Here is a 12,840-nt window from a genome sequence, read left to right as displayed (position 1 = left end):
CATTTAAAATGCACAACCTCCATGTTATGTCCCCTGCTTTCCAGTAATGAAAAGAAATCGGTGAAAAGGACAGAACTAGCAGGTCAGACTTGCACAATGTTCACTGAGTGAATATTTCACCCCAAAATTAAAAGAATCAAATAAGTGGTCATTTTGCTTGCATTTTGACATTATTTTGAGGACAATCAAGCACATCCTACCTAAATCCTCATTGATGTTAAAATTATTTAAAATCTCAAAGATGTATATATATTTAAATTGGAAGCTATGGTCACCAAAGGTTAATTTATTTGTGTGTGTGTGTGTGTGTGTGTGTGTGTGCGCTTTGGATGGGTTAAATGCAGAGCACAAATTCCGAGTATGGGTTACCATACTTGGCCACATGTCACTTAACTTTCACTTATTATTACAATTTAAAACTTTTCTGTTAATATTTATATTTTGAAATGTAATTTAATATGTAATTTATTCTTGTGATTCCTGTGAGAATCATTAAAAATATTCTGATTTGCTGCTCAAGAAACATTTGCTATTATCAATGTTGAAATCAGTTTTAATGTGGAATGTTTATTGTTTATTTTATATACTGTGATGCAGTTTTTTTTCAGGATTCTTTGATGAACAGTAATTTCAAAAGAACATAATTTGTGACCCTGGATCACAAAACCAGTCTTAATTCGCTGGGGTATATTTGTAGCAAATAGCCAAAAATACATTGTATGGGTCAAAATGATCCATTTTTCTTTTATGCCAAAAATCATTAGGATATTAAGTAAAGATCATGTTCCATGAAGATATTTTGTAAATTTCTTACCATAAATGTATCAAAACTTAATTTTTGATTAGTAATATGCATTGCTAAGAACTTCATTTGGACAACTTTAAAGGCGATTTTCTCAATATTTTGATTTTTTTGCACCCTCAGATTCCAGATTTTCAAATAGTTGTATCTCAGCCAAATATTATCTGATCCTAACAAACCATACATCACTGGAAAGCTTATTTATTCAGCTTTCAGATGATGCATAAATCTCAATTTCGAAAAATTGACACTTAAAGGAACACTCCACTTTTTTGAAATAGGCTCATTCTCCAACTCCCCCTGAGTTAATAAGTTGAGTTTTACCGTTTTTGAATCCATTCAGCCGATCTCCGGGTCTGGCGATAGCACTTTTAGCATAGCTTAGCATAGATCATTGAATCCGATTAGACCAGTAGCATCGCGTTCAAAAATGACCAAAGAGTTTCGATATTTGTCCTATTTAAAACTTGACCCTTCTGTAGTTATATCGTGTAGTAAGACTGGCGGAAAATGAAAAGTTGCGATTTTCTAGGCCGATTTGGCTAGGAACTATACTCTCATTCCGGCGTAATAATCAAGGAACTTTGCTGCCGTACCATGGCGCGGGAGGCGCAGTGATATTCGCGGGCGCCTGAAAGTAGTCCCCAGCTATAACTACAGAAGAGTCAAGTTTTAAATAGGACAAATATCGAAACTCTTTGGTCATTTTTGAACGCGATGCTACTGGTCTAATCGGATTCAATGATCTATGCTAAGCTATGCTAAAAGTGCTATCGCCAGACCCAGAGATCGGCTGAATGGATTCAAAACGTAAACTCAACTTATTAACTCTGGGGGAGTTGGAGAATGAGCCTATTTCCAAAAAAAAGTGGGTGTTCCTTTAAGACTGGTTTTGTCGTCCAGGGTCACATTTATGTATCTATTTAGACTTAGTAATGAAAATAAGAGAAAAAAGTGTTGAGTCAATAACACGATGATAATTCTCAGTGCAAAATCCTGTAATGGTTCACAAATATATATATATTTTCTTTTGATTTTTAGGGGTGAAATGCGATGTGGACAGGTTTCAGAGATTCACCCATTTACCCAATCTGCCTGGTCTCGATAATGCACAAAACACATGAACTATTGTCTTATACGCCCCTCTTTTATTCTGTCCTCTGTTTCTCTCCTCCATCCGGCTGAGTTAATTTCTCTCTGGACTGTAATTACTCTCCTCCACAGAAGCTGTCAGTTTCCCCCCTCTCCTCCGGAGCTCCCTCTTTTATTTCTCTCGTTTGTTTAAATTTGCCCCCCGGCCGACAGGCAGCCTACCTCTATACGCTTACCCTGTCAGGGATGGTTAGGCAGACGAGAGAAAAAACGAGGGAGGGAGAAAGCGGGAAGATTAAAGGGCCAGAGCTGTAAGCTGAAGGCCTGCTGGCTGCAATTTATTTACAGTTTAATACACATAAAAGTTGAGCCAAAGATGGCAGCACAGGCACAAAGGGAAAGCAGAACTCAAACAGAGCTGACAAGAGCATGAGCAGACACATGCACAAACACGCGACTGCACGTGTTTAACTGACATATGGTGCTGCTCTGCTTGACTGATGTTCATTACACCTCATATTTAGTTCACAACAGCTTTCTTCAGCAGGCAAGCACACTCAGGAGGCCAGGTTGACTTGCACTGGCAGAATAAAATGTGTCTCGTTCATTATCATCACGATGGGCAAGGGACTGTAATGACATCATTACAGCTGTAATTAGCTTGTTAGTTATGAATGTGCTTTACATATGAGAGTAGAGGTAAGCCTGTGTCAACATTTGGCTAAACAGTTTCCCAGGATAGTCCCTATGGTGGAGAAAAACACAAAACCTTTAGAGGCTGTAACCATATGAAATCAGATTTTGTTTCTGAACATTCAACTCCTTCAGAAGACAACTTGAAATGGTCAAAGCTGTTGAGGAGCGACAGCAGACGTGCTTGTAACTGCACTGTTCACGTTGTGGTGCTCTCACTAGCTTTCTTAACCATTAGAGCAGTGGTTCTCAGCCTTTTTAACTACAAAGACCACCATCATAATTAACAATATTTAAAGACCAGACAATCTTATTTTCGATCAATTTAATTTCAGGATTCCAGAAGTTTAAAAAAACAACATATTTTAAAAAGCAAGTTAGTTTCCTGTTTAATACTGCAAAGCTGCTTCGAAACCATCTCTACTGTATAAAGCACTACAGAAATTAAGGTGAAATGACAAGAGTTTACCTGTCCGGTTTGATGAAGTTTAATGTCACCAACAATATCTGTAGTCCCATTTATCCCCCAAGTAAAAGCTTCAACAATTACAAGTATTACTGATGTATTGTATATCATATAATAAAACATGGAAAAATCTGGAGCTTGTGTTAACCACAGACCTTATTTCAGTCATTTAACAAAATCCCATTAAAAAATTGGATGTGCTAAAATGAATTGGGAAAAAAAAAGGATTGAAAGTCTGCTGAGGTACCCCTGGTTAAGAACCACCGCATAGCAAAGGCCACGAACATAATAAAGAATAAAATAATGAAGTAGAAATGAAATCAATAGTGAAAAAGAGAGGTCTAAAAGTTTACCTGTCCCAGGATGGGGCCCAGTGGAGGCCCAGGAGCCGCCTGTCCAGACCTTACAATTGCTCTGATCACACCTCCAGTATCCAACCTTTTCACCGCCTTGGCTGCTTTAGATATCTTAGACATTGTCTATGTGTCTGGCCTGCCACACGTCTGTCCGTCCCCTTTGCCTGTTGGGAAAGGTAATTATTGAGGTCTCCTTAATTCATTAAAAATTCAACAAAATCAATACTTGTCCAGAGGTTGAAAAGTGAGTTACACAAAAGCTCTCCAATCCATAAAAGCTCTCCCACGAGTGCACAGCGGCCTTATCTCGAGACGCTGTAAGTGAAGACAGTCGTGAGGCGAAGTGCTATGAAACCTCAGGCCCTTCAGAGATAAGGGATAAAAGCACAGGTGCATCACGCACTCGAGGAGCTTCTGTGCTTGGCTGCCTTCAATGATTCCCTGCACTCTGCTGATCCATTACGGTTAGCTAGCGCTCTATGGGTCTAGATCAGTGAGGGTCGATGGAGCAGATTGGACAGCAGCCACCAAGCACCAAAAACACGCAGAGAATTAGCGTCACACGCAAGGGCGAAAGACTGGTACCTGGTTTTTCCATTCAAGACTGAATTCAATTACATGATTCAATCAATTAGTTGAGTGGTGGAAATGGCCTGAAACATATGCGCTCGGGGAAGCACGAGTCATAAAAACCACACCCCATAATCTGATATACACCAAAGGCAATAAAAGCCATTGCGTTCAACGTCATTCAGCCGATCGCAGTCTGGCTAATTACAAATATAACTGGACTCATTTTGTGACAGTTCAACCCAGGTGAAAACAATATCTCTAAATTATTCACAGCTCTCTGTTCCCAGGTTAACTTGACTATTTATATATTCATAAATGCAAGGGAGATGAGGACAGAGGTGAAATAAACACACCTCGCTAGCCACACGTTGGAATGCGCCATTGGTTTTAATGCCAAGTTAATCCTTGCATCTGTGCACGCAAGGAGACAAGCAAAGAGAGCTTTTCCCAAGCACCGAAACGTCTTCGATCTCAGAATACACAGGCTATCTGTGGAGAGCAGAAGCAGCAGATATAGGCTCGGCAATCACACTGCGTTAAAAATTACTCTCAGGGTTTTCTTTAAAATGCCAATCACATGCTGGCCTTCATTTTGCCGTTCTATTTCATGCTGTTCTCCAAACATATTTTTGCTGCTTTAAAAAGCATGTTGTAGCTCAAATCAATTTAAGAAGCAGTCAGGGAAGGTTGGGCTGCTGGTAAACCTCCACTTCTTGGCAGGAGGTCCAACCGTTTTAACATATTCAGAAGCAGAAGAGGACAATCAACAATCCTGTGAGCTGAACCGAAGCAATTTATTCAGAACATTGTGTTTGGCACCAATTTACTTTTTTTTTGGTTTACTTGGTGCCGACAATAACTGTGTTTCTGACTGTTTTGAAGAAACATGCATGAAATTTCTTTTCCATTTAAAGCAACTCTGTTGACGTGATGGGGATATAAAATACACGATGAAAGAAAAAAGTCTGAGGAAGAGTGACTATGGACTGCAGGCATGTTCTGTCAAACTTTGCCGTGCTTGCTGGGTTTCCTGCTTTGTAGCACTCTTCGGCTTTCCAAATTAGATTAAATTGCTTGAGAAAAATATTTGCTATTCCCAGGAAAAAGCATGTTTTGTTTAAAGTATTATGATTAGGAAATAAGAAACAGCATGAATACACTACCTTTGTAGATTATGGTTGATAAGATTTCAATTTTAATGAAAGAAGTCACTTATGCTCACCAAGGTTGCATTTATTTGATCAAAATTAGCCGTTTTGAACATATTTTAAAATTCCTGTGATAGCAAAGCTACATTTTCATCAGCCATTACTCAGAGTTACGTGATCCTTCAGAAATCATTCTAATATGCTGATTTGCCGCTCAAAAAGATTTCAAGATTTCTTATTCTTATCAATGTTGTAAACAGTTGTGCTGCTTAATATTGGGGACTTGAAAATGTACTGCATGACCCAACATTTCACCCTGTGAAAATAATGCTTTGATTTGGTCTTCAATATCAGATTTCAGGCTCATTTAATGTCCTGGGAACACTGAAAGCATCTCTGCGTGGCACATCCGTATCTGTTTGTTTGCTACAAATGAATCTTTAGCCAATGTGCTATTTGATTTTTTTTCTACATTGTTTGAACAGAGAATAATGAAGTAGGTGTACAAACAATTGGTTCCTGAAAATGAATTGTTGCAATGTTTCACGCTGAAGTATCTTGGCCGTAACAATGATAAAAAGGAAATGCCAAGCTCTGGGATTTTAAATTGCCTGGGAAAATAGGGCAATATACCATTAGCAATAAATGAATGTGGCTCAGGTTTATTTATTTACTTTGTTGAGCATTTTGTCCATTGGCCAAAAAATAAAAATAAATAAATAAAATACTTGGATGTTAAAAATCCCTGGACTCAGTAAAGTGAATTAATATCTTAATGCAAATTCAGAGAAAGCAGTAACACAAGAAAAACCTCAGAGACCTAAAGCTGTTCTGTTCTGTCAAACTTCAGTTCAAAGGGATAAAACCAGGTTTCAGGAAAATGAAACACTCAAGGGAGTCAATGGCATTAGCAGGGCTACATCATTCCTGATTTAAGATGACAAAGAGAGACAGGTCTCTCTTTATGAAGTGATTTAAGAACCTCAAAACCATTCCCTCTGCAACTTCACATTTACATATATAGATTTACAGCCCGACTTTTGAAAGCCAGCCAGTTCATTTGGATTCTCGTTCTCTTGATATATCTGTTTTTGGTTTGAGACAAATTGAACTTGCAGACATGGGAAAACATGTTTGTTGAGGCAAGAATAGCCCATTTAAAATACTGCTGAACAAGCAATTGCGGTTTTCGCAAAGTAGACAAAAGCAGGAAAATAAATGAGGAGGAAAGTACATAAAACATTTATGCATAGCAGAAATGACTGGTAAAATGATTTAATTCCTTCTACCAGCTTGCATTTTGCACAAAATGGGAAGATATGGGAAAATTGGCCTTCCTGCTTTCACTGTTGTGTACAACAGTAAATTAAATCATTTGCTCACTAAACGCAACTAAATTAAGCAGCATAGACACAAAACTGAGATTCTGTCCTCCTCAAATAACAAACAATGGTGCAACATAAGTCGCAATTCAGCAAGCAGGCTGCTGTTTCAGAATTCAGCTCAATTCCTCTGATGCCCTCAAGGTGCATATTGATTTTGACAAGACCGCAGAGTGCAATTTGTGATAACCTCAGCAAAGAGCTAAACTACCTCCTAATTTACAACAGCAAACTAGAAAATGTTGGGAATACTCAAATGACTTTGAAGGATCACTACGGTGTCAAATATAGCATCATTAAAACACTTATGAGCACTAGATTCAGTCAGCAAATGTAAAAATGTGGGAATATTATGGTTTAATTAGTGATAAATTCAGAGAGTGTATTTTAGGTCAGGCATCTGCTTAGTATCTTACTTTTTACTTCACTCTGAAAATGTATTACTATGTATTTTTCCCCCAAGGTCAACTTTATAGTTAGTTTGCATAAAATAGTTACCAAATTCCATTCCATCCTCTCTCAGAATAAAGCAATCTGTTTTTTTTTTGCCGCACCTTCACGAAATGCCTCTCTTTGCATGTGAAATGAGCAACAGCACTGAGCAGTTTCTCTGGCTCTCTCACAAAACAGGCTTGCTATCGTGTCAAAAAGCAGTCTTTTACAACAGTCAGCTCTGAAATGCGCCACACAAACTGCTGAGATCAGACTTGAAATCATCAGGGGCCTAAAAAAACTTCAGGCAACATATTTTACAGACGAATATCCAGACCCTTAACCATTATACTTTCACTCCTGCACAAAACAATCTGTCTGATTAACCCCATAAGATGATATCTTCATAAGAACCTGCCTGAGTAACATTACAATCCTACAACACACTAACAAACTCTAACAAATCAAAAACACATCCAACCTGCAGCTATGCCTGAACAACAACAATAATAAAATGCATAATAATAATAATAATAATAATAATAAACAGCAATATAATGGTACTGAACTAAACAACATGAAATACAGCTACACAAATCCAGTCCATTTGAAAACAATAGTCTATTTAATCCAACTAACAACATTTGTGACCAAACTTTACTTTTGAGTCTGAATGCTCCAAAAGGACTGCTTTTTAAACAGAGTTTTCGACTATAAATGAAAACTGACAGTTTCATCTGAAAGTTTTAACATAGTCACATGACCAGAGCTGTTTAAATTCCAGTTTGCCCTTTGAAGGATGCTGTCTGTCAAAACTCTATAAAAGGAAGCATTTAACATCTCACAATACACATTTAACTAACATATTTAGTACATGCGAGCATAATGAGCACATTAGTAAACAGTAGAAAACAAAGAGCCTCAATGACTGACTCTCATTATAAAACGGTACAATTGCTGTATTTTGTAGTTTCCCACCGTTTACTAAAGAATGGAATAAAACACTTTTTAAAAAGAAGATAAGAAATAATAGTAATGATAATAATAACAGAGCTTAAAAAATTATAATACATCATTACATGCATATAGCTAAAGACGGTTAATAAGCAGCTTCAGGAACATGTTTAAAACAGAAGATACATTTGATTATGATATAAGCAAAGATATAATTTACATTACCTGCTAATGGGATAATATGTGTTCACGTACACCCGAAAAAAGACCTTCACGTTAGTATTTGAACCATGCGCGCTGCCATATTGCCTTTACTGTCACTTCAGACTGTTTGGTGAAACCAGATAGACTGCCCCCATATGGACAGGAGGAGGATTACGCCTATACATCCTGGAGGAATATAGTATTTATAATGAAAGTTATTTATATTGAACGCTACATAAAATTTAAATATAATATAAAACTATATTTTTTTTAAACATTGCCCATTTCACAGTTTTTAATTGAAGTGGCGTCAGTGAAAACCAATGAACATTAGTATGATTGGGCTTTATTTTCAACACTAGATGGCGAAGTGACTCTTTTATCGACTGTCAACCCCCCCACGCGAGCACTGCGTCATTTCCCGTGCGCCCCAGACTGTGTGCATGATCCGTGTGCTGGGCATACTGCTTTTGTTATAAGATATCTCTGTTTGTTATCAGTTAGCAACGTATAAAGAGATCAGTAATTAGAATAGCTGTTGTGATGGCTGAAGTGATCCAGAAGAAATTACAGTCTGAGTTGGAGAAATATCAACAACTGCAAAAAGGTATGCCATCACAATGCTAGCTAGATAGCTATCCATGTTAGCAGTCCTTCCAACACTCTGCATGTGCATATGGACATTCATTTTAATAATATTATTTTATATATTTGACTACAATGCACAAAGAAGTGCCTGTAGTCACAAAACAGGCTCTTAAGATGAATTGATGTAGCTTGTTAGTCAACACAGAGCTGTCATAGTGATCTGCTTTTTCAATACAGTCACTAAAAAGCTTTTTATTCAGTTTTTTTTTATCTTATTCTTGTTGAAAAGTGGTTGTAACATTTTAAATAGGTTTGGTTTGCTGTTGTATTTATATGCGCATATTCAAATGACAATTGAGAACATAAAAACTGTTAACTCGTTTTTTTTTTAATCGCAGATGTCAGTAAAAGTATGTCAGCAAGACAGAAACTGGAGGCGCAACTGACTGAAAATAATATTGTTAAGGAGGTAAGAACACAATTATATTGTATCTTCCACATTTGCTTTTTAATTTCCATCATGCTACAGTGTATGCACATTTATTTCTGTTGGTCATGTTTTACCACATGTCATCCCTCTGTAGGAGCTTACATTGTTGGATATCCAAAATACAGTTTACAAACTAATTGGACCAGTTTTGGTCAAACAAGATCTAGATGAAGCCAAAGCAACAGTGAGCAAGAGATTGGAATACATCAATGGTGAAATGTATGTATTGCATATGATTCTGTTGTATTTGAGTGTGTAGTTCACATAGGCAAACCCCTAACTGATCTCTTCTTCATCTCAGTCAGCGCTATGAAACTTTACTGAAGGAGATGGAGAGGAAGTCTGAGCAGCATCGGGAAGTTCTGTCCAGCCTACAGCAGGAGTACCAGCGCGCTCAGGGTCAGGCTGTTGGGAAAGCCTAAATGGATTATGATTCTGGACACTAGTCTGGACGCTAGTCCAGCAAAACTCAGAGACTGAATATGCCTGCTAGTAACACATGCTTGTTCACATGTCTATTAACAGAATTCTGTAGGTTTTTTGTTTGATGCTATTGGGCTGTCAATAAATTTTATGTTCAGCCTCTTTTTGTTCTTGCAGTTAATAGAAACTAAATTGCTAGTTTCTCAGAATCATGAGTCTCCATAGTTGGGAAACCTTCTGTAGAGGTGAATGACAACTACAAAAATATGATTTGAGTTCCTATTTGCTCTAATAGTAAAAGAAATAAACATATAATAGCATTTTCTTAAAAAAAGTGATTGTCAAGTTTTCAACATTTTCAGTGGTTGTATTACCCACACTCACCGAACAGCATTAACTAGTTTTCTGTAATTAAATGCCAAGGTACTATAACACAAAGTATAGTGTTAGACATATAATTTTTCATTTTTTTAATTAAAATATTTAGATATCAGAATATTTTTAGAAAATAGCCATTTTTACAGTAATGATAACTGAAAATGCTTTTAATGACTGTCTGTGAAAAGTGTCCGTGTTTCTGTTACAAATTGTGAACAACCCTGCTGTGTCTTGTGAGTGTTTGCCACAAGTAGGCTATGCAGTTTTTAATGTGGGACATTTTGGAGGGTTACAGAGGACTGAGCTGAATACAAGAAATCATTTGCTTAACTTTTGGTTAATTTACATTAAATTCAAAAACATGCAGAATTCCGAACGTGAATTATTGACATGTACAGGCACAGACACACACACACACACTTCATTCATTCCCAGACTCATCTGCTTCTCACACAATGCAACACAGGACTTATTAACATGAAACAAGTACATAGACTAAAAAGAATTGTAAGCTTTGCTATTCATTCAACAAACTTATATGATAAAATTAAACCCAGTTCAATACATTGTCTTCTATATCATTTTATTTTTGTATATTGTATATTCTGTGTATGGCACAGAATCCATAAAATACACTGAAACATTGAATATAATTTACAATTATATATGCTGTTTTAAAATATAGATCAATTGCAAACACTGTGCATGTAAAATAACTCATAAAGGTAAAATTTCAAGCATTCACTACACATTTTTGGTTTGTTTATGATGATAATGATGAGAAAATAGCTACGAAAAAGTTAAATTACAGTTATTCTCCTTTCCTATTTTATTATGGGAATGCCTGGAGAATGTGTAGAAATGCATGGGCTCTATCAACACCTCAGTGAGGGAAAGAGTCTCTGAAAAAACAGGACACTGTGAAGTTTCTCAGTTCATTTCATTGGTTTCATGAATAGTGCATGTAGTTTTGAGTTTTCCTTTTAGAAAATGAATGATGATGAGTATCTTAGGTCACAGTAAAAGTACAATTATTTCTTTTTTAATAATAGTAAAATTGAAACAGGAAGGCATATGGGTCTGTGTACAGAAAAACTTACACATTCCCAAAAGCACAAGACCTTGGTCAGGTAATACCTCAAACTGCTGTGCATCACTATGTACCAAGGCCTTGAGAGTTGCCCAGTGAGGCGACTCGTTTTTCTAATTAAAGGGGCAGGCAAGTGGTGCATGCGGCCAGATGTTGCTCAGGGTAATGTCATTGAAGCGCTCGGTCAACAGGGTGTGTATCCGCCCCTGCACAACAGGCCATCAGACGCGCAATGGAGAAGCGCTGAAGCACAGACGTCCGCATTGTGGATGCTTACCTCCAATTAATATCCCGCGGAGGGGGACCTGTCCCCCTTCATTTCCCACCCGCCGGGGATTAACGCACAAGAATAAAAGGCATTAGAAGAACGGCGCTGCTTGTAAGGGAGCTGTATACGCTTTAAAAGCAGGTTGCCAACACACCCGCATTAAGTCCAAATCGTAAACTGTGGCGAAAAGCTTCTAAAGGGATTAGCTATTTATCGAAGCAATAATATGCAAAGCTAATTAAACAGACAGAATTTGGGGTATTATTCGCCTTTTTGAAGTAGGCAGACCTTTTGGACTAAGTAGGGTGAATTATGCACGGCAAAGTGGGATGGATCGAAGCTTTATCATTCCAGGCTTTGAGATGCCACAAGCCTCCGAGTGTAGATATAATAACAATATTAAATGTAATGATTGCTGAAAACAAATAGACACTGCTTTTCACTTGAACTGTTGTTTGAAGTAAAGTGTGACCGTGATTTCACGTTTATTAGGCTACCGCAAAACGCGTGCGCGTCTCGAGCGTCACCCAAACACGCGTGCATGTCCTCTGCACTGTGCGTTTGTTTTCATAACCAGGTCAGGACACGCGTCGGTTTAATTTTACAGTTCTTTGCCAAATGGCCAGAAGGACCACATGCTGTACTAGTAAAGTAGGACGATGGCTTTGCTATAAACGTTGTTCCCATGAGTTAGGTGACAATCAGAGAGAAAGTCAGCACCTAACGTTCGTGCGTAATTTGGCAACATCTGACAACAGGTCCACAGCGCAAAAAAAAAAAAAAAAAACACACACAATTTGTTTGCTCGAAAAGAAGATTGGCCAGATTTACAGACTCAAATCATCTCACCATGAGCGAGTTAAGTTTAGTGGAAAATGTTTAAGTTGTAAGTTGAAGATTTGCAAGAAAGCAAAATGCTCCAAGACTCGTGCCCGCTACACATCTCCTGAGAAAACAAGAATTTGACACATCCAGAGGTGTAAAATTACATAGAATTTGTTCATAACAGTATGGACATTATATGTAAAAACTGTAGGCTACTGTTAATTTTCAAACGTTAAGATATCCATCCATCCATCCATTCTCCAAACCGCTTATCCCCTGTAGCGGGATGTCAATATATAAAAATTATATTAAACTGAAAGTATGTTTTGATATTTAATTAAAATAGCCTATTTGTAGGCTAAAAGTAGCCTACTTTAGACGTGATGAAATTAATAAGTGACAAAAATGCACAAAAATAGCTAAACAGTAATGTCTAAGAAATAGTTTTACGGTTAAACAACAAGGCCTGCTAAACTTCTGAGGTCTAAATGAATTTGTATGGATTTAAAAATCGTTTGCTAAACCTAATTAAGAACTAATGGTAGCACAACATTCAATAGTCAAAGAATAATTTATAGGACTACTTTACATTGCATCTACATTTTATAATTGTACTTTTGATATACTTGGCTGCGTGCATTGCTGTTTGTTGATCAGAACAGACAAAAGCACACAT

At 37.3% G+C, this 12,840-nt stretch overlaps 2 protein-coding genes across 2 annotated transcripts in view; one reads left to right on the top strand and one right to left on the bottom strand.

Annotated features, from left to right (window-relative positions):
* The window catches only part of mrpl11 (mitochondrial ribosomal protein L11), a 32,915-nt gene extending 24,652 nt beyond the window's left edge, over positions 1–8,263 (bottom strand). Inside the window, exons 1-2 of the mRNA XM_058798656.1 lie at positions 8,124–8,263; positions 3,407–3,573 (exon numbers count right to left, since the gene is read on the bottom strand). Coding sequence (XP_058654639.1) covers positions 3,407–3,529 — 123 coding nt within the window. The 5' untranslated portion in view covers positions 3,530–3,573; positions 8,124–8,263. The remainder of the gene's footprint in view (positions 1–3,406; positions 3,574–8,123) is intronic.
* A 231-nt stretch (positions 8,264–8,494) lies between these two features.
* On the top strand, positions 8,495–9,765 carry pfdn6 (prefoldin subunit 6). The gene is made up of 4 exons (XM_058798235.1): positions 8,495–8,709; positions 9,089–9,159; positions 9,275–9,399; positions 9,482–9,765. The coding sequence occupies exons 1-4, from the start codon at positions 8,646–8,648 to the stop codon at positions 9,600–9,602; spliced, it is 381 nt and encodes a 126-aa protein (XP_058654218.1). The 5' UTR covers positions 8,495–8,645; the 3' UTR covers positions 9,603–9,765.
* The last annotated feature ends 3,075 nt before the right edge of the window (positions 9,766–12,840 follow it).

Source organism: Onychostoma macrolepis, chromosome 14, assembly GCF_012432095.1.
Source record: "Onychostoma macrolepis isolate SWU-2019 chromosome 14, ASM1243209v1, whole genome shotgun sequence".
Taxonomy (NCBI): domain Eukaryota; kingdom Metazoa; phylum Chordata; class Actinopteri; order Cypriniformes; family Cyprinidae; genus Onychostoma; species Onychostoma macrolepis.
This window is presented reverse-complemented; position numbering and strand designations above follow the sequence as displayed.

What these genes read in the sequence shown, in the direction of transcription:
- pfdn6 (XM_058798235.1), top strand. Translation starts at nt 8,646, where the DNA reads ATGGCTGAAGTGATCCAGAAGAAATTACAGTCTGAGTTGGAGAAATAT. An exon ending in AAAATAATATTGTTAAGGAG is followed by an intron (nt 9,160 to 9,274) that starts GTAAGAACACAA and finishes ATCCCTCTGTAG; the next exon opens with GAGCTTACATTGTTGGATAT. An exon ending in GAATACATCAATGGTGAAAT is followed by an intron (nt 9,400 to 9,481) that starts GTATGTATTGCA and finishes TCTTCATCTCAG; the next exon opens with TCAGCGCTATGAAACTTTAC.